This window comes from Delphinus delphis, chromosome 13, assembly GCF_949987515.2.
Source record: "Delphinus delphis chromosome 13, mDelDel1.2, whole genome shotgun sequence".
Lineage (NCBI taxonomy): Eukaryota > Metazoa > Chordata > Mammalia > Artiodactyla > Delphinidae > Delphinus > Delphinus delphis.
In genome coordinates, this window is record NC_082695.1 from 23,079,281 (window position 1) to 23,099,087 (window position 19,807).

The 19,807-nt window shown below is 49.5% G+C and overlaps 1 protein-coding gene across 1 annotated transcript; it reads right to left on the reverse strand.

Moving 5' to 3' along the window:
* Positions 1-1,630: 1,630 nt before the first annotated feature.
* On the reverse strand, positions 1,631-10,661 carry LOC132436531 (SEC14-like protein 3). The gene is given in 13 exon segments (XM_060029449.1): positions 1,631-1,695; positions 2,511-2,680; positions 2,780-2,946; positions 3,315-3,417; positions 4,998-5,085; positions 6,246-6,306; positions 6,976-7,071; positions 7,988-8,176; positions 9,151-9,167; positions 9,170-9,266; positions 9,359-9,387; positions 9,674-9,749; positions 10,608-10,661. Coding segments are annotated over 13 exon segments (1,212 nt in total).
* Positions 10,662-19,807: the final 9,146 nt, after the last annotated feature.

The window sequence follows — 19,807 nt, forward strand, 5'->3', positions numbered from 1 at the left end:
TGGGCTCGGCCCTCAGCTCATTCCCAAGGAACTTCAAGTCCTTTGGTTCCCAACCATCCACAGTCTCTGTGTAATTCGACTCCTCCTGTCAAGAGATGTGTCAGGACCTGGGGCTCAAGCCAGCAGCTCCATGTCCCTGAGGCCATGTCCCTGGAGCGAGAACGTCCTGGGGCCCTGGTATCTCCTCTAGTCACCCAGGGTCTTGGTGGATGACAAGAGGCCATGCTTCTCAGAGACCATATGCACAGTGGACCAGATGCTGGGCTTTGAAGCACAAGCCCTGCCCCCTCTGCTGTGAGTTTCCTTGGAGGAGCTGCTTAATTAGCATTGTGGGTCTCCATTGTTCCAGCTGCCCAATGGGCATAACACCTCCTCTGCCCACAAACTGAGATTGGAGAGGGTGACATCCAAGACACTTCCACTGGACAATCTAGGACAAACAAGTCATTCCTTCTCTCCTTCTCTGTAAAAGTAGGGTCTTAGGAAGCAGTATTATTATAGGGCAATTAAGAGCAATGTCTTTGGAGTGAAAAAAAAAAACAGGTCTTGGATCTGCCACTTAAGAGGGCATGGGTTCGATCCCTGGTCAGGAAACTAAGATCCCGCAAGCTGTGTGGCACAGCCAAAAAAAAAGAAAAAGAAAAAAAAAGAGTTGTATGATGTTGGGTGAGTGACTTCACCTCTCTGAGCCTTGGTTTCCTTATGCATAGGTGACCATGATACGTGGCCTCAGGGTAGGCGTGTGAAATGGGCTAAACTCATAAAGCACTTGGCACTGTGTTTGGTACATAGAGAGCACTCAACGAATGACAGCTGTTTTTTTTTATTATCGCCAGGCAGCAGCTAGAGCCAGATGTGACTTCCTTTGCTTCTAGGAAAGTGCCTTTAATTGCTTAAAATATAAGCTGTGAGTTGCAAGGGAAGGCAGTGAGGGTGGTAGAGATGGGCTGGGGAAGCTGTGTGCTGAGTCAGACAAAGCCTTCTCTAGGCAGCTCCTACCTACCCAAGGGGGCAGCCACTGCCATAGGTCTGGGGGCTGGGTCACCTGGGTCTCCAAGAGAGTCCATCCCCTCCAGGGCTCTGTCCCTATCCGAGGTGCTGAAATCTCCCCTAGTACTTCTTATTTGCACACCCATGAATCACTTGCTCCCTACCTCCATTCAACTTCACAAGTATATATTGAGCATATACTATGTAAGGAGTAGCAGCAAAAAGAATTTAGATACACATCCAACCCAGGTTGCTGATAACTCATGGAGAAAAAATTCATGCACACAAATGCCTCAGAAGTGAGGACAAAGGCTAGGAGACTCGTTTTCCTATTTTTTGGGTTTCAGGGACATCCACTTGTTCTTACCCTTGTTTCTTCCTTTTCTGCAACCTCGGCATTCTCCAAAGCTGTGCCTCTCGTACCTTTCCTGATCTGACCACAGCATATGCGTTTTCCCCAAGGCAGCTGTTTCTTTACTTACTAATGTCACAGAGTCAAGAGGACTACTGAGCAATTTCTGGGGGAAGAGTAGGATATATAGGCCGAAAGCAGTCAGAGGTCTCTTGGAAGTGAGGGAACTGCCCAGACAGGGGTGAGCTCCTTGTCTTATTTCTGCATGCCCTCATCCAGAAGCAGCACCTACACTGTGAAGCTGACCTTCTTGGTGTGGACAAAGCTATAGGTATTGTCAAAGCGCAGGACATCTAGGGGGATAGATGGACAGACAGGTAGTTTGGCCTGGCTTCACACACTCCCTGCGCCCTGGCCATGGGGGAGAACAGGCTGTGTTCCCACCTGTTGTGTTTGCCAAGCTGGACCAAGTTCCCCCAACTGCTGTTCCCTTCCCCATGGGAACTGCCATTCCTGAGCAGGGCCTGTAAACAGAAATTGACCTCCTCCTGGCATGTGCCCAGCCTGGCTTTAGTTGCACCAACTGGCAATGAGAACAACAGCCACCGCCTCCCATTGTGTCCACACCTGGACAGTCACATGATAGGTATGCGAGGGGGGCATTTCAGAACATCAGAGGCCTCCCAGGCCCCTTGATGAAGTGGGGTGCAGGGCGAGGCCTGTGCATGCCTTCTGCCTCATTACAGGCACCCGAGAGGTAGGAGTTGTAGCCTCTGCTTCACAGGTGAGCAAACCTGCGCTCAGTAAGACTTTTGCTCAGGGTTATGCAGCTACCACGAGGCTGAAGTGGGACCCTGGTACCACACTCAGCTGTGTGCCTCTGGACAAGCTGATTTACCTCTCAGAGGCCCAGCTTCCTCCTGGGGAATGTCACTGCCCTATTGTCCCTTGCCTGTGTCCTGCGGCCTGAGTGCTCTCAGCCCCTTCTGGCACACGATCGGTGCTCTCAAGTGTGAACCGAAAGAGTGACTGTATGGATGAATGGCACTGACCTAGGGTGTATGTTCCTTGGTGGAGGAGTGGTCACTACCCCTCTATTTCTTCCTATAAACCATGGCACAGGTGGCTCCAACCTTCCAGGGCTGGGGCCCAGCCAGGGCAGACTTACAGACGCCAGCTTCCGTGCAGGTGAGTCTCCCATCCTCAGGCACCAGGTGGGCGTTGTAGCGCTGGTTGAGCTGCACCTCCGTCATCAACCCAGCCCACTGCCACTCCCCCATCGTGGTCTTCAGGAAAACCCCGAAGCCAATGTTTTCATTGTCAGATGAGAACTGCCACCTGTGTTGGGGGAAGGAGGGGAACAGGTCACTGCTCAGGCTGAAGGGTCCCTGAGGGGCTAGGGCCCAGCCAGGGGTGGGTTGGTGGCCTGTTCCTTACCTGAGGACACAGCCTGGGAACAGGATCTCGTACTCCACCTGGTGCGAGGAGCCGCGGCTGATCTGCACCAAGAGCTCGTACTGAGTCTTCACCTGGTCCTGCACGTACATGGACTTGGGGATCTCCCCACCACATTTGATTTGCAGACACAGAGCAAGATGGGCTTGCTCCCCACCTCTTGCATTGTTCATGCTGTTTCTCCTGCCTGAGATATTCCCCCATCTCCTGGAAGTATCCTGCTCATCCTGTCCTCCCCTACCCATCCCCCCCATCCTGGGAAGCCTCCTGTGTCCCTCCATACTCAATCAGGGCCTCTTCTGGGAACTTCCCCTCCCAGCTCATCCCTCTGGGTCAAAATTTCCCCATTTCTTGTTTGCCTGCACAGCTGCTGAGGGCTCTGTCAGGGCAGGGCTGGGACTAACTCAATACCTGGCTCACAGGGGTTTCTCCATAGACATTTGTGGAATGAATGAGAGGGTGAGAAAGGAACCGAGCTCTACTCCTCTACCCTCCCCTGTTCTGGGGCTCTTCATACCTTAGTTAAATATTTGGGGTTCCCATCTGGGTTGGTCAGGGTCCCCCCAAACTGGGCAGGCAGTTCTTCAGGACTGATGAGTTTTAGCAAACCTTCCTTCCAGCTGTCTGTGGGGAGAGGGGTTGAAGGGGGACTATTGAGCATGGAGGGGACCCATCAGCCCCCCTCTTACCAGGAGGACCTGACCTTGGGGAGAAGCCCTACAGGAGCTAGGCTGCCAGGGCCCATTCCCTGGGCCCCCAGGCCTTAGGCTGCAGAAATGTCTTCCAGCATTGTGTTGCTATGGAAACATGTTTTCCCTGGCTGATGGGTTTGCACATTTTTGAGGGTCTCCCAGTCATAAGCAGTCACAATTAGAGTTGTCTAATTGTTTCAAGGAGCCTAATGAGGTCAAGGACCATGTCAGGGGCCACACTGTGTGCAAGTGGCATACACAAGTCAGACCTCTGGGTGGAGAGGGATAGCCCTGGGTCTTTGAAAGGACCTCCCCCTCTCTGCTGCTTAATCACCACAATCATAATGCCCATTATTGTTCTTCATGCCCTATGCAAAGCTCTAAGTGTTCTGGATCCTGGGGTGTCACCATGGCCCCAGACCTATAACCAATTCAAGTTATCCCCTGCTGTGGCCATGGGAGATACCAGTGGGATGAGAAGGAAGACCATAATGCCTGGCATCTCACAGCCAAATGCACAGAACCCTGTGCGCCACCAAATGGGGCAGAGGCCTGGATGTGGGTCTGGAGTGTGGCAGTTACCCACACTGCTCCAGGATTTGGGGGCTACCTTGTGATCCACCCAGCTCCCTACCCCAGTGGATCTAGGCAGAGGCAGAGACTCAGGTATCAGAAAGGGAGAGAAAACAGGCATTTGTTAGCTTCATCCCCATCCCCCTGGATCCTCAGATCTCCTGATTTGATGATCTGACCATTCTGATTATGAGATGTTATCCTCCAAGCTCAGGGTCACCGGCTGAGTTTAAGAACTATTTCTCTTCTCTATTTCTTTTTTTTTTTAATCATTAAAACATTTTTTTTGCCCACTTATAAAGATAATACATGTAATTCTGAAAGTTTAGAAATATATTAAAAAAATTATAAACCACCTGATTTCTTGCTAACCACAAATTATTTTGTTGTATTTCCTTCTAGAAATATATTGTTTTTATAAAAATAAGACCATACTATCCACACCACTTTATAATCTATTTTTCTTTTAACTTAATGACATTTCCCATGACATCAAATCACTTTTCATGGCTGCCCAATCATTCATCAAATGGATGCATTGTTACTTACTTATCCAGTCCGCCCTTATTGAGCATTCCTTCTCTGAATCACTTCTCCTCTTCCTGCTCTTCTTCCTCATCCTCCTCAGCCCAAATTGCCTTTAGAAGCACTGAGGCGATGAGTGTTGAAAAGAAACTGATGCCCATAGCCCAGAGGTTGACTAGCAACCAAACTGAAACTGAAAAGGAGAAAGATGTGGAGGTTTTAGTCACCAAAGAGGTATGGCAGGGAGTAAGACAGAAGTAACAGGATAGACTCTATAGTGTAAGACCCATTTCATCTTTGAGAAGGAGGAGCCTCTGACTTTAGGTGCTGTGTGGATCTCTGGAGGGGGTGATGGACCAAACTTACTCCAAAGTTCATACATAGAGCTTAGGGGATGGAGCTGGAATTACTTATTTCCCAACATGATAATTTTCCTGTGAGTGTCCTCACTCAAGAAGGGCTTCATGAGGTTGTATCCCACAGGGAACAGTTTGGTGGCTGGAGAGATATAAGCAAGTATAATGGGGAAAAGATAATTCCACTGGGCCACTCTCTCCATAACAGTCATAGCCAACAATGTGGAGGAATAATGAGTTACCTCGGCAAGTTCCAATGCCCTGCACCTGACAAACCATCCAACCAATCGGTCAACTAAAACAACAAGCAGCCAACTAACCAACCACCCAATCAATCATCCAATGAATCAAACAGCCAGCAAACCAGCCAAAAAATAGCCAATCAATTCACCTTCTCACCAACCCATCAGTCAGCCTACCAATCAAACAGCCAACCTACCAAATAGTCAAACAACCAATCAACATGTCAGCCAATCAGTAAACCAATCAGCTAATTAAACCACCAGCTAACTGCCCAACCAACCGCCTCTTCCAGTCAGTCAACCATTCAAACCAGCAATCAACCATCCAAGATACAGCCAAGCAACAAATCAGCCAACCAACTAACCAATCTGCCAACTAGCCACTCACCCACATAGGCAATCAAAATGCTAACTAGTCACTCAGTCTACCAAGCTAACAACTACCCAACCAGACAACCAGATATCCAACTAACCACCAGTCAACCAGCCAGCTAAACAACTGGCCAAATAGACAAAAACTAAGCAATGAATCAACCAGTCACCCATCAAACGTATATCCATCTTTCTATCCACCCACCCACCCAAACAACCACCACCCAAATACCTATTGAGTTTCCACCTGGCCCCAGGCCTGTGAGGGATACAACAGAAGTGGAGAATCAGAGGCCCTGCCTTCAACGAGCAGACAACCCAAGGAAAACAGGATGAATACACACAAGACAACTGGAGGCCCCAGAAAGCAGCTGACAGGAAAGGCCAGACTGGGCTGCACCAGCTGCCAGTGCCAGAAGCAGTTTGAGGAGGGAGAGATCAACATGGGTGGGAAAGGTGACGGGGGATTCCTGGAAGAACTGAGGTGGGAGCTGCCTCTTCTTGCAGTAAAGCCAACCACAGAAGTTACCATTTATGGAGAAGTTACTCTGTTTCAGGCACTCTGATTTGCATGCAGCCAAACAACCAATCTGCCTCACTGCTATCCAGGGAAAAAGGCACTAGTATTGTCCCCCGGGTGCAGATAAGGAATTGGAGGCACAGGGGAGTGAAGTCACCTGCCACACACCTTTCACAATGAGCATGAACTTCAGGGTCTCTGGGTAATTCTCTTCAAGGAGGCCAAAGAACTGTGGAACCAAGAGAGACCCCATGAGAGCCCACACCTCTTCTTCTCCTACCCCCATTCCCTTTGCAACCTCCCCTCTGGAGGATTCAGAGGGCTGTGGAGGATTTCCCTTCTTTCCATCACCTCCATGGCCCCTGGAGGAAATCTCACCCCAGACTATTGCAACCATAACCTGTTATTACATAACAATAATCATTTTTAGAGCAAATGTTATAACAATGGTAGTATATAATAATAATTTACATAATAGTAAATAAAACATTTACTGTTTATTAAACGCTATTTGCAAAGCACTTGTGTATACACTTTACATAACAACTCACTGAAATATCCCTACATCCCTTTGAAGTGCAATCAGTATCCCCATTTTGTAAGTGAGGAAAATAAAGCTTGGAGGGATAAAGCGACTCGCCTGAGTCACAGAGCTAGGGATGACAGGGCTGGGCGGGGTTTGTCTGAAGCTGGCCCCTATGGACTCAGTACAGTGTTGTCCCTGAGGCCTGTTCTGTGGGATCTTCCAGCCAACATATCTTTGGGTCCTGAGCTGCAGTGATGGGGCCCAGGAAGGCCACCACCTTTTACCAGATCCTGGCTCTGAGTTAGCAGCAAGGTCACAGCAGGCCAAGCTGGTCGTTAAAGCAAGCAGGGGTGCCCAGGGGCCTTTCCCCACCTCCTGGTACACTTCCACCAGGGGTTTCCAGAAGTGCTTCAGCCCCAGGCCTTCACAGTCAAATATCATCACGATGGTCTCAATCTTCCTCCCCAGCTGTGAGGATGAGAGCAAGGATCAGGGTGCAGGCTCAGGACTTGGGAGATGGTGACCCCAGCACATGACCCTTCAGGGCTTCTCCCACATTCCTACTTTGCCCTCAGATGAATGAGTGGACAAAACAGTGAATGCATTTACTACCCATCCATCCACCATCCACCCATCCACCCATCATGTCTATCCATCCACCCATTAATTGACCCACCCACTCATCAGTTCACCCATCCATCCCTTCATACTGCTGTTTATTCAGCCATTCATTCCTCCATTTGTCCAACTAATATTTATTAAGCAGCTATTTTGAGCCAGACACTGTAAGTATAGCATGTAGCTCAATAATCCAGAGTTCTTGTCCTTAAAGAGTTCACAGGCTGGTTGGGGAGACTGACAAGCAACCAGATCCCCATGGTCCTGAAGTGAGAGCTGGACAACATGGGAGCTGTGGGAACACACGTTAACCCAGATGGGGGCCTCAGAGAAAGTGACAGTTTGAGACCTGAAAGATAGACAGGAGAGAGCCAAGGGAAGTGTGGGAGGGAAGTGTGTGTGCTGGAGGTCGGGCTATCCAGACAGAGGAACAACAGGGGCAAAGACTCTGAGGGAATAACAGTAGGTAATAGCATTCTGAGAAATATGAATCAGGCCCTGTATGCCAGCCATATACTTGCATTATCTAATTTAATCTTTGCAAACATTATTATTGTCCCTGTTCTATAGGTGAGGAAACAGGCTCAGGGAGGTGAGGTAACTTTCCAAGGTGGCAAAGTTACCACCACCAAAGTTACCACTTTCCAAGGTGGAAAACCAGTACACCCATCTGGGAAGTGGCAGAGCTGGTGTTTGACCACAGAGCCCTCTGTGACAGCGCAGAGCACAGGTGTGTTCCTGGGACCAAATCCCCTGGCAGCCTCACCCGCTCTGTCTGCAGGTCACACTTGTGCAGGATGCCCTCACAGTCCCTCATCTTGGTCCTGAGCAGGTCCTGCTTGGTGACAGAGAAAAGCAGGCCCTTGGGGTCAAGCGGCCCGACGATGTCATACCACACAGGGCAGCCAACATGGTCACAGCCACACAGGGCCCCAGGCATGTACTTCTGGATCACCTGGGCATGGACAAACACACGAAACTTGGCATCATGCACCTCCCAGAGATACCCAGACCAGGCTGCCGTGGCCTGAGCCAACACACAGCGTGGTACAAGCACTGTCCCTCTACTAGAGGGCGGCTCTACTGTCCAGTTAAGAAAACTGAGGGGCTTGCAGGAGGAGGTCTTGCTCACAGCAGGTACATGGCCAAGGCAGGTCTCAGCCGCGCCTGCTTGAGGCCTCTGGGCTCCTTAGTTCTGCCCCCAATGTCTCCTGTGTCCCTTTCCATGGAAAGGAGTTGGGCTTAGTGATGAAGAATATGGATTCTGAAGGTCACAGACCTGGTTCAAAAACAGATGCTACTGCTTCCCTCCTATGCATCCTTGAGCAAGTGATGCCACCTATCTGAGCCCCATTCCCTCTCCTCTGTTAGGGAAAGTCCCCAAGATCACACAGTGCCTGACTCAGAGCTTGTGCTCCACAAATGAAACTAGGACCACTGCTTTACTAAGATGCCGGTGGTGGGACTCTTCTCCCCAACTTCTTGGTGAGCTAAGTTTCTTTCCCACCTAGACAGGATGCTTTAACCAAGACCCTAGGGGTGAGGGCTCAGAGCCACGAGCTAACTCTGGTGTTGAAGAGCCTGGATTTGGAGGACAGACAAGCTTGAGCTCAAATCCCAGCTCCACCTTGGGGCTGTGGGACTTTGGGTGGGCTGCTTAACCATTGCTGGGCTTCAGTGTCCTCATGTGTACAATGGGGACAACAGTACCCATTTCATGGGGTTGTGAGGATTAAATGAGATCATGCAGATAAAGTCTTAACTTACGCTTGGACCTCATAAGCCCCCAGGAAATAGTCATAATTGTTATAGGAGAGGTGCCTGCACACTCATGGTCTTTGCTACCCTCCACTCACGGTCCCGATGATCCAGAGACTGCTTGGGTGGTAAGTCTATAAGAGACTGGGGGCTGTGCAGGTGTTGGCTCACCTCGGGGGGCTGCCAATCAGTATGTGGTCAATGTCCATGGTCTTCCGGAACTCCATGTACTGAAAGGGAGTTGAGTGGTAAGGTCTCACTGGGCTCCCAGCACCCCTGAGGAGGGGCTGGAGGTAGGGGCTGGAGGCAGGGATTGCCCCCACAAAGCCCCTCGCCAAATTTCCAGGGAGGGGATGGGTCTCACCTTGTGGAACATGGCCTCTGATTTCTGCAGGTCGAAATTCTGAGCTGTGAGACGATGGAAAGAAGGCATGGGGTGGGAAAGAGGTTGCCTTGCAGTCATCTTGCCCTGGTCCTGGGCAGTGAGGGGCTATGGAGGGCAGTGGGGGGCTATGGAGGGCACTGGGGGCCTGGGTGGGACCTCCCTTTCCTGTCCCCTCCCCTCTCCTGCACCTGAACATGTGAAGCAAGGTGGTATGGTAGGATCCTGAGAGCCCTGGGTCCTTCTGGAGCAGCTGGGACAAGGGCCCTCTCACTGCCCCCTCACCGTGACCTCCCCCACCTCTGCCCTCACCTCAGAGCCAGCGCAGAAGGAAATAGTCATCTGGGTTGGGCAGGGCAGGCAACACATCCTGGACATTTTCTCAGAACTGGGAAGAGACGTTGATTGAAGAGGTTTTCACACTGAGCCTTTGCCCCAGACTCAGTGATTGTTTTCGTCTTGCCTCCTTCTCTTCCAGTGCAGTCTGGCCTACAGTGATGGAGGATGGGTGGGTGGATGGATGGGTAGGTGAATGGGAGGAAGGATACATGGGTGAGTAAATAGAAAGAAGAAAGAATGGATGGATGGATGGGAAAAAAGGAAGGACAAATCAATGAATAGTGGATGGACAGAAGGAGAGATGGGTGTGTGAGTAGACAGACAGGTGGGTGGGAGTAGAAGGATGGATGGAAGAAAAGATAAATGGGTGGATGGGTGGGTAAGTAGATTGGAGTATGAATGTATTCTTAGTTCTTTTCATGTGTTAGCCCACCAAAGCTTCTGTCTTTTTTTCCATCCCATTTTCTACAAAAACATTGTTAGTGATTATGCGTCCTCTTCCCCATTGACCGTGGGGATAACATACTCTGCTCCGTCTCTCAGCTCTTACAGACAGGTCATCTGTCAGGGTCCTGGGGAGGGAAAGGGAACAGAGTCAGAGAGCAGACCATCTTCAGCTCCCACCTAAGGGGAGGTGGGGAGGGGCACGTCAGGTAAAGGTCTCTGGGTCTGGCTCCTGGATGAGAAGTCAGGCTTGATCTGGCACCCACACTATTGCCCGGAAGTGGTGCTGTTCCCTCAACCTCTGCCCTGGACAGGGCTGATGTCACCAGGCACTGGGAGACCTGACCCTGAGTGAGGTGATGACAAAGAGACAATGTCAAGGACATGCTGAATCAAAAGAGTGGGGCAGTGTTCCGGCCACCGCCCTCCCTCCTCCTCTCAGCCCTTTTCCCCTGGCTCTCACCTTGGCCAGGGTCTCTGCCTGCTTGGGGCTCAGGTCTCCGACTCGGCCACTCATGGTGCTGGGTGAGGCTGGAGGAGTGGAGGCCACTGCAGGCAGAGGCCAAGTCTGGTCTGTGGTCCTGACCAAGCGGAGCCTTTTGCCCCCACTCCTGGGCATGGCTCCAGGAGCCTCCTTCTTGGCCAGCTGTTGGGTTGCACATTACATAATTGGGATTAAGTGAGGTCCCGTGCTTGGCTCTGGGATAGTTTGGGGTGGGGGAGGCAGATGTACACGGGAGGGCGTGTCAGAGGTCCCCTGCCAGGTGGAAGAGGCTGGGAGGAAAAGAGGCTGGCTTCCCATGGCATGGGAGTCCAGGCTAGGTACCTGTAGAACCCCCCTCAGTGCTCCCCAGGCCTCCAGGGAAGGCAGGATTTCAGGGGGAGTGAGGACTGCTCCCTGCAGGCACCCCTTCTCTCCAACCCTCAGTCTCCCCATCTCACTAAGGAAGAGACCCCGCACCTACGGTTCTGCAAACGTCACCCTCACCCAGCTGTGATGGCTAGGAGTCAGGGACTTAGTCTAGTAAACAGTTCATTCACTTTGTCGGGGTGGGAGGCTCATGTCTTTTTGCAACAAATGTCCATATTCAAGAGGAGACAGACTGGGGCAGAAAAATGGAACTCGAAAGGTGTCCTTGCTAAAGGTTTTTTTCCCCACAGGGCTGATGCTGCTTTTCCTGTCTTTCAAATTCTATCCTGTGGTGCTGGTCCCTCACCTTCAATACGGGGAAGGGTTGAGTTCCCCCAACCCTGCTGCCCTCCCTTCTCATCGCAGAGGTCATGGGGACACAAGGGTCCTTGTCCAGGACCTCGCATCCCCTGGGTCCTAAGGGAGAGGTGGGGCATGTTGATGCCCTTGGGGCGGTAACGGTGCTTCTTGGGATTTTAAACATCTGATCAGTGAGGGGCGTCCACCACTTGTGCCAGGTGATGAGGGAAGCCCAGAAGGTTTCCCTGTCCTTTGAGATATATAGACTGTCAAGGGTCATGCACGTCTAAGGGATTCTCCAGCTGTCAGAAGCTCCGAGAGGGCAGAGGCCACATTGTCAATGACTGTTTATAAGGAAACCAGGAGTGCATCTGCTTGAGATCACAGTACAGCCACATGGCCGCATCTTCCAGGCCTCGAGGGGGTCCACATGGGCTGAAAGTTTCCCCTGGTCTAGCCTCGAACCCAACAGCTGGGCTAACTCAAGCCCCTCTTCCCAGTGCTGTCCCAGGTCCCCTACCCCCAGGGCATTCCTGGTCCTCACCCCTGGGCTGTCTTGGGACCTCTTTACGCTGATGTGGGTTAGCGCTGACACCTCCTTGCTCTGGGCCTTGATAGAATTGGGTCCAGAAGGAGAAGGGGGGCTGCCTTTGCCGATCTCCCTCCATCCAGGGTGCCCGCCACGTGCACTCAGGAGCAGTTAGGTACCTCTCCACACCCCGGTCCCACCTCACTTCACATTCCAGCCTCTTTCTGCAAAGCCTGCAGCTGCCACCTACACCCACGTCCTGCCAGGTGGGCAGCATGCAGAGATTGGGCTCCTCCACTGCCCTCTCATTAGCCCCTAATCCTGCCTGTTTCTCACCAGTCACCTTTCTCGCCCTAATCCCTCTAACGTGAGGGGCCCCAGTTACCTCTGGGGATATCAGAGGCTGGGAAGGCAGGGCCAGGAATAGGAGTTGAGGTCCTCCCAGGAGTTCTGAGCCTTCAGAGATACCCCTAAGTGCTTCTCCTGACCCAGACCACAAACAGACACAGAGCACATACTGTGTGCCCACAGCATCATTATCGTTATCTTCATTATCATCAACATCATCATCATCATCAATAGTGCTATCTAATGGAACTTTCATTTATTTATTTATTTATTTTTGGCTGCATTGGGTCTTCATTGCTGCACAGGGGCTTTCTTTAGTTGTGGTGAGCAGGGGCTACTCTGTTGCGGTGCGTGGGCTTCTCATTGCGGTGGCTTCTCTCGTGGAGCACAGGCTCTAGGCACGCAAGCTTCAGTAGTTGTGGCATGCGGGCTCTAGAGCATAAGCTCAGTAGTTGTAGGGCATGGGCTTAGTTGCTCCGCGGCATGTGGGATCTTCCCAGACCAGGGCTCGAACCCATGTCCCCTGAATTGGCAGGTGAATTCTTAACCACTGCACCACCAGGGAAGCCCCTTTAATGGAACTTTCTGCAGTGATGGAAATGTTCTGTATCTGGGCTGTGTCCTATTGGACATCACTGGTAGCCAGTTGTCACATGTGAAATGTGGTTAGTGAGACTGAGGAACTCAAGTTTTAAATAAGTTAAATTTTGATTAATTTTATAATAGATTGCCCCATGTGGCTTGTGGCTACCATATTAGCACAGATCTACTGCATTTATTGGAGGCTTACTACATGCCAGGCTCCACTCTAAGTGCATCACCTTGTGGGACTTCCCTGGTGGTTCAATGCTTAAGACTCCCCACTCCCAATGCAGGGGGCACGGGTTTGATCCCTGGTTGGGGAACTAAGATCCTGCATGCCACACAGCATAGCCAAAAAGAAAAGAAAACAATGGGATTTCCCTGGTGGTCCAGTGGTTAAGACTCTGCACTTCCACTGCAGGGGATGCAGGTTCAATCCCTAGTTGGGGAACTAAGATCCCACATGCCTCATGGTGAGGCCAAAAAAAAACAAAAGCATCACCTCATTTAAACCTCAGAGCCCCCCTGGGATTAGCTACCATTATTAAGCCCATTTTACAGACAAGCAAACTGAGGTAGAGAGAAGTTAAGTATCTTATCCAGAGCTAAGCCCATGCAATTAACCACTCTGCTGTCACACTGGAGGCCATCTCAGCTCTGGGGGCCTCCACCTTAATCAGGGAGAGGACCCAGGCACAGAAGTCACCCCAATAGGATGTAGGTGGCATTGAGCCAGACCTTGAAGAAAAGGAGGATGTCGATTAGTGGAGATTGGGGTAGAGGAAAAGGCATCCCAAGTGGAGGGGACGGCATGGGCCAAGGTGTGGAGGTGGGCAAGTGGAAAGCACAAGGAGGGCAGAGCTGAGGATGTTACAGTAAACAAGATGGATTGGGTCCCTGCCTACACAGAACTCACAGTCTCCCATTTGTTGAGCATTTCCTCTGTGCTGAGAACATTACATTGGTATCAAACCATTTGGAAACAGGTAGGGGTATCTCCATTTTACAGTCAAAGATATGAAAGATCAGAGAGATAAAGAAACTTTTCTGAAGTCACACAGCCAGGAAATGGGAAGCCAGGATTTGAACCCAAGCCTGTCTGACTCTGGAACCTGTAGTGGAGCTACTGCCCAGATGTGCCTTCCCCCGGAGGGCTTAACACTGTGCCTAGAAGACAGTAAGTGCTCGATAAAAGGTCTAAGATCCATTGTGTGTTAGGAAGCCTGGATCCACCCACCTCCGACTGCAGGGTATTTTGAGGCCAGGACAATTCATTTCCCTCTCTTGAAACAAAGGCCTCGGCAGAGGAGAACCACCCCCACCCCCACCCACCGTTTCGGTCTTCTCCAAGTCCTAGTTTGTCAGGCTCTCAGGGGACCATGTCTACAACCAGGACACCAGCAAACAACCTCAGGGGGATAGACGGGGCCACCCAGTCCACACCCAGGAACCCCTCCTTTCTGGGGGTTGGTTACTAGGAAATGTGAAATGCCGTCCTACCAGAACCAGCTGGGTGAGTACAGAGGGGGCCCCAGGGGTGAAGGAGCCTCACCATGGGGCAAACGTGGCTGGGACGAGGCAAGTGGGAGTGGGGTTCAGGGCACAGTGAGATGAGGTGGGGTGGCTGACAGGAGAGGGGAATTGCGGGGATGGGAGGCGGGGAGGGGCGCCTTGTCGGAGCCCCAGTGATGATCTCAGCTGCGCCCTGGGACCGTCTGCCTTCCCTCTTTTACCCTTGGGCAGTTTCATCTCCTTTTTAAATTAAAATATGGTATAATTCACATATCGTAAGTTCACCATTCTTAAAGTGTACAATTCAGTGATTTTTAGTATATTTACAAAGTTGTGCAACCAACTCCACTGCTTAATTGCAGGACATTTTCATTACCCCCCGAAAACAGCTGTACCCTTTAGCAGTCATTCCCCATTTCCTGCACCCCTGCTCTTGCCTCTGGCAACTACTAAGCTATTTTCCATCTCTATAGATTTTCTTATTCTGGATATTTCATAGAAAGCGAATCACATGCGGTATGTGATCTTTTGTGACTGGCTTCTTTAACTTAGCATCATGTGTACAAGGTTCATCCAGGTTGTAGCAGGTACCAGTTATGTCATTCCTTTTTATGGCTGAATAATATTCTTTTGCATAAATATACCATATTTTGTTTACCCATTCATCAGTGGATGGACATTTAGGTTATTTCCACTTTTTTGGCTATTATGAATAATGCTGCTATGAAAAGATTTTGTACAAGTTTTTTTTTTTTTTTTTTTTTGCGGTACGCGGGCCTCTCACTGTTGTGGCCTCTCCCGTCGCAGAGCACAGGCTCCGGATGTGCAGGCTCAGCAGCCATGGCTCACGGGCTCAGCAGCCATGGCTCACGGGCCCAGCCGCTCCGCGGCATGTGGGATCTTCCCGGACCAGGGCACGAACCCGTGTCCCCTGCAACGGCAGGCGGACTCTCAACCACTGCGCCACCAGGGAAGCCCTGTACAAGTTTTTGTAAAAACATGTTTTCACTTCTCTTGGGTGTATCTTTAGGAGTGGAATTACTGGCTCATATAGTAATTCTATGTTCAACCTTTTGAGAAACTGGCAAACTGTCTTCCAAAGTGGCTGCATCATTTTATATACTCCCTAACAATGTGTGAGGGCTCCTTTTCTGTTTTCTTATTTTGCTATTATAGCCATCCTAGTGGGTGTCACGTGGTATCTCATTGTGGTTTTGAACTGCATTTCTCTAATGACTAAAGCTCTTGAGTATCTCTTCATGAGCTTATTGGCCATCTGCATATCTTCTGGGAGAAACATCTATTCAAAATTTTAAAATGTCTTTACCTAATTTTAAATTGGGTTGTCTTTTTATTGTTGACATGTAAGAATTCTCTATATATTCTGGATTTTAATCCCTTATCAGATATATAATTTGAAAATATCTTCTTCCATTCTGTGGGTTGTCTTTTCACTTTCTTCAGTGTCCTGTGACACACAAAAGTTCTAAATTTTGATGAAGGCTGACTTATCTACTTTTTCTTTTATTGCTTATGCTTTTGGTGTCATATCTAAAAAAGCACTGCCAAATCCAAGGTCACGTAGACTTGAAACCTCACACCTGGTCTCAGATTGGCTGAAACAGCACAACTCAGATCAGACTGGGACTTGAACTCAATCACACCTCAGATGGTATTCAAACCCAGCTAAAACTAAGATTGGGACTTGAACCCATGGGCTGGGACTCAAACCCACTTGTCTTTTAACTGAAATCACATGCCTGGTCTTAGGACTTAATGAAGCTCAGGTTCTCTTTGCCTCAGCGCATAAGGAATTCAGTGAGAGGCAAAGCGATAGGTAAGAAGTAGGTTAATTGAGAGAGACACATGGAGAAAAAGGAACCCTCCTGCACTGTTGGTAGGAATATAAATTGATACAGCCACTATGGAGAACAGTACGGAGGTTCCTTAAAAAACTAAACATAGAATTACCATATGACCCAGCAATCCCACTACTGGGCATATACCCAGAGAAAACCGTAATTCAAAAAGAGACACACAGGTACTTCCCTGGTGGCACAGTGGTTAAGAATCTGCCTGCCAATGCAAGGGACACGGGTTCGAGCCCTGGTCCGGGAATATCCCACATGCCGTGGAGCAACTAAGCCCGTGAGCCACAACTACTGAGCCCGTGTGCCACAACTACTGAAGCCCGTGAGCCTAAAGACCGTGCTCTACAACAAGAAAAGCCACTGCAATGAGAAGCCTGCGCATCACAACGAAGAGTAAACCCCGCTCGCCGCAACTAGAGAAAGCCCGCGTGCAGCAACGAAGACCCAACGCAGCCAAAATAAATAAATAAATTAGAAAAAAAAGAGACACACAGAGTGTGGACCATCTCAGAAGGTGAGACGCCCTGGGAGATACACATTCCATAGACAGAAAGGATTGAAAGTGGCCCCAAAATATGCAGTGGTTAGTTTTTATGGTCTGGGAAATTTCATAGGCTAATGAGTGGGAGGATTTTTCCAATGATTTTGGAGAAGGGCGGAGATTTCCAGGAATTGGGCCACCACCCACTTTTTGGCCTTGGAACTGTCATGGCGCCTGTGAGCATGTTGTTTAGCGTATGCTAATATTTACAATGAGCACACAATGAGGCTCAAGGTCAACTGGAAGTCGAATCTTCTGCCAGCTTGGGCCTAGTCAGTTCTAACCAGTTTACGTCGTATCCACAATGGCTAAGTCATTCTTTTAAAGGTTGTGCCCTGATCCCTTCTTTCCTGTTTCAGATTTACCTCCATGTTTTCTTCTGAGAGTTTTACGTTTTAGCTCTTACATTTAGGTCTTTGGTTTTTTTTAACTTTTTTTAAAAATTGTGGTAAAATACTCCTAACATAAAATTTGGCATTTTTAGGGGCTTCCCTGGTGGCGCAGTGGTTGGGAGTACGCCTGCTGATGCAGGGGACACGGGTTCGTGCCCCGGCCCGGGAGAATCTCACATGCCGCGGAGTGGCTGGGCCCGTGAGCCCTGGCCGCTGAGCCTCCGCGTCCGGATCCTGTGCTCCGCAACGGGAGAGGCCACAACAGTGAGAGGCCCGCGGACCGCAAAAAACAAAAACAAAAAATTGACATTTTTAAAAGTACAGTTCAGTGCCATTAAGTAGATTCACATTGTTGTGCAACCATCACCACCATCCAGTTCCAGAACTTTTTCATCTTCCCAAACGGAAACTCTGTATCCATTAAACAGTAACTTCCCATTTCTCCCTCCCCACAAGCCCCTGGTGTCACCGGCAAAGCCCGTGAACAATTCTCGGGAAATAAAAATAGAATCTGGGTAATAAAATAAAGTCTAACCTTTCTTCTTCTTTTCCTCTGCTCTTACTCTCGTTTCACTCGCTCACAGGGGGCCGCCTGCAGAGGCCGTGCAGCCGGCACTTCAGACCAGAGTTCCTGGTGCAAAATGGCTGCACGGACACCTCAGCTCGGTGGGCCACGTGCAGAAGTGCTGAGAGAACACTCAATTCAAGATGGCGGCAGGGGGCCGTGCGCAGAGATGCTACGCCCAGCACGGCGGTCTGGAGCCGTGAGCAACACGCCTGCGCCAGACCCGTGAAAACCCCGCCCCCTTCCCACTGACGAGAGCCCTATACAGCAGCCCCGCTGAGGGCCTATTGGGGAGGGCCTGATGGAGAGTACTCTAGACCAAGCTCACACCTCTCCATTCTTTGATCAAAGAACGAAGCTTTCCTTTGCTTCACAACCAAACTCGGTCTCAATCTTTTGGCTCAAATGACACCAGGTAGAGGGACCCCTGTTGGGACCCGACTAGAAAGGGCCAGTAACACTGGCAACCACCATCCTACTTTCTGTCTCTATGAATTTGACTACTCTAGGTACTTCTTGTAAGTACTATCATGCAACATTTGTCCATTTGCATGTGCCTTATTTTGATTAGTCCATATCCATTCATTTGTTAATGGATACTTCAGTTGTTTCCATCTTTTAACTATTATGAATAAAACTGTTATGAACATTGGTATACAAATATCTGTTCAAGTCCCTGCTTTCAGTTCTTTTGGGTATATAGCCAAAAGTAGAATTTCTGGATCATAAGGTAATTCTATGTTCAATTTTTTTGTGGAACTATCATATTGTTTTACATAGTGGATGCACCATTTTACACTCCCTGTAGCCATGCACAAGGGTTCCAGTTTCTTCATGTCCTCACCAATGCTTACTATTTTCTGTTGTTTGATAATAGCCCTCCTCAGGGGTGTGAGGTGGTGTCTCATTGTGGGTTTGATTTGATTTCCCTGATAATTAGTAATGTTCAGCATCTTTTCATGTGCTGTTGCCCATTTGTATATCTTCTTTGGAGAAACGTCTATTTAAGTCCTTTACCCATTTTTATTGTTTTTTTTAATTTTTAAATTTATTTTTGGCTGCATTTGGTTTTCATCGCTGCCCGTGGGCTTTCTCTAGTTGCGGTGAGCGGGGGCTGCTCTTCCTTGCGGGCGCACGGGCTTCTTACTGCGGTGGCTTCTCTTGTTGCAGAGCACAAGCTCTAGGCACACGGGCTTCGGTAGTTGTGGCGTGGGCTCTAAGAGTGCAGGCTCAGTAGTTGTGGCGCACGGGCTTAGTTGCTCTGCAGCATGTGGGCTCTTCCCAGACCAGGGCTTGAACCCATGTCCCCTGCATTGGCAGGTGGATTCTTAACCACTGCACCACCAGGGAAGCCCTTTTTTTTTTTTTTGGCCACACAGCACAGCACACAGGATCTCAGTTCCCTGACCAGGGATGGAACCTGTGCCCCCTGCAGTGGAAACGTGTAGTCTTAACCACTGGACTGTCAGGGAAGTCCCCTTTACTCATTTTTAAATGAGTTTTTGTTGCTGTTGTTGTTGTTATTATTGACTTGTAGGAGTCCTTTATATATTCTGGATTTTAATCTCATCAGATATACGATTTACAAATATTTTCTCTCATTTTGTGGGTTGCCTTTTCACTCTGTTGATAGGTCCTTTAAATCACAAAAGTCTTAAATTTTGATGAAGTCCAATTCATCTATTGCTTATTTTGTTATTGTTTCTTGTGTTTGGTGTCATTTTCAAGAAATCATTGCCAAATCCATTGTTATGAAGCTTTCCCCTTATGTTTTCTGCCAAGATGCCCTTGTTGCTTACCATAGGAATGGGTTGCTATGGTGATAGGAGCATGGGGGAGGATTATTAAGGAGGCTGCAAAGTGGAGAAGCTTGTACACTGTCCAGGGCTGGAGCTAGCACACCCTTTCTCACAATACCAGGGTGTACCCTAAGGGCATGCAGTGTTCCAAGTTCTTCATGCCAAACTGGTCTCTGATTTCATTGCCATTCTTGGGCAACATGGAGTGCCCAAGACTACTGTGGGGGAGGCTGAGTCTGGGGGTGATTGCAAACAAACTGCCGAGCAGCTGTAATTCCTCTCCCAACATTGAGAAAATAATTCTCTAATAGTTA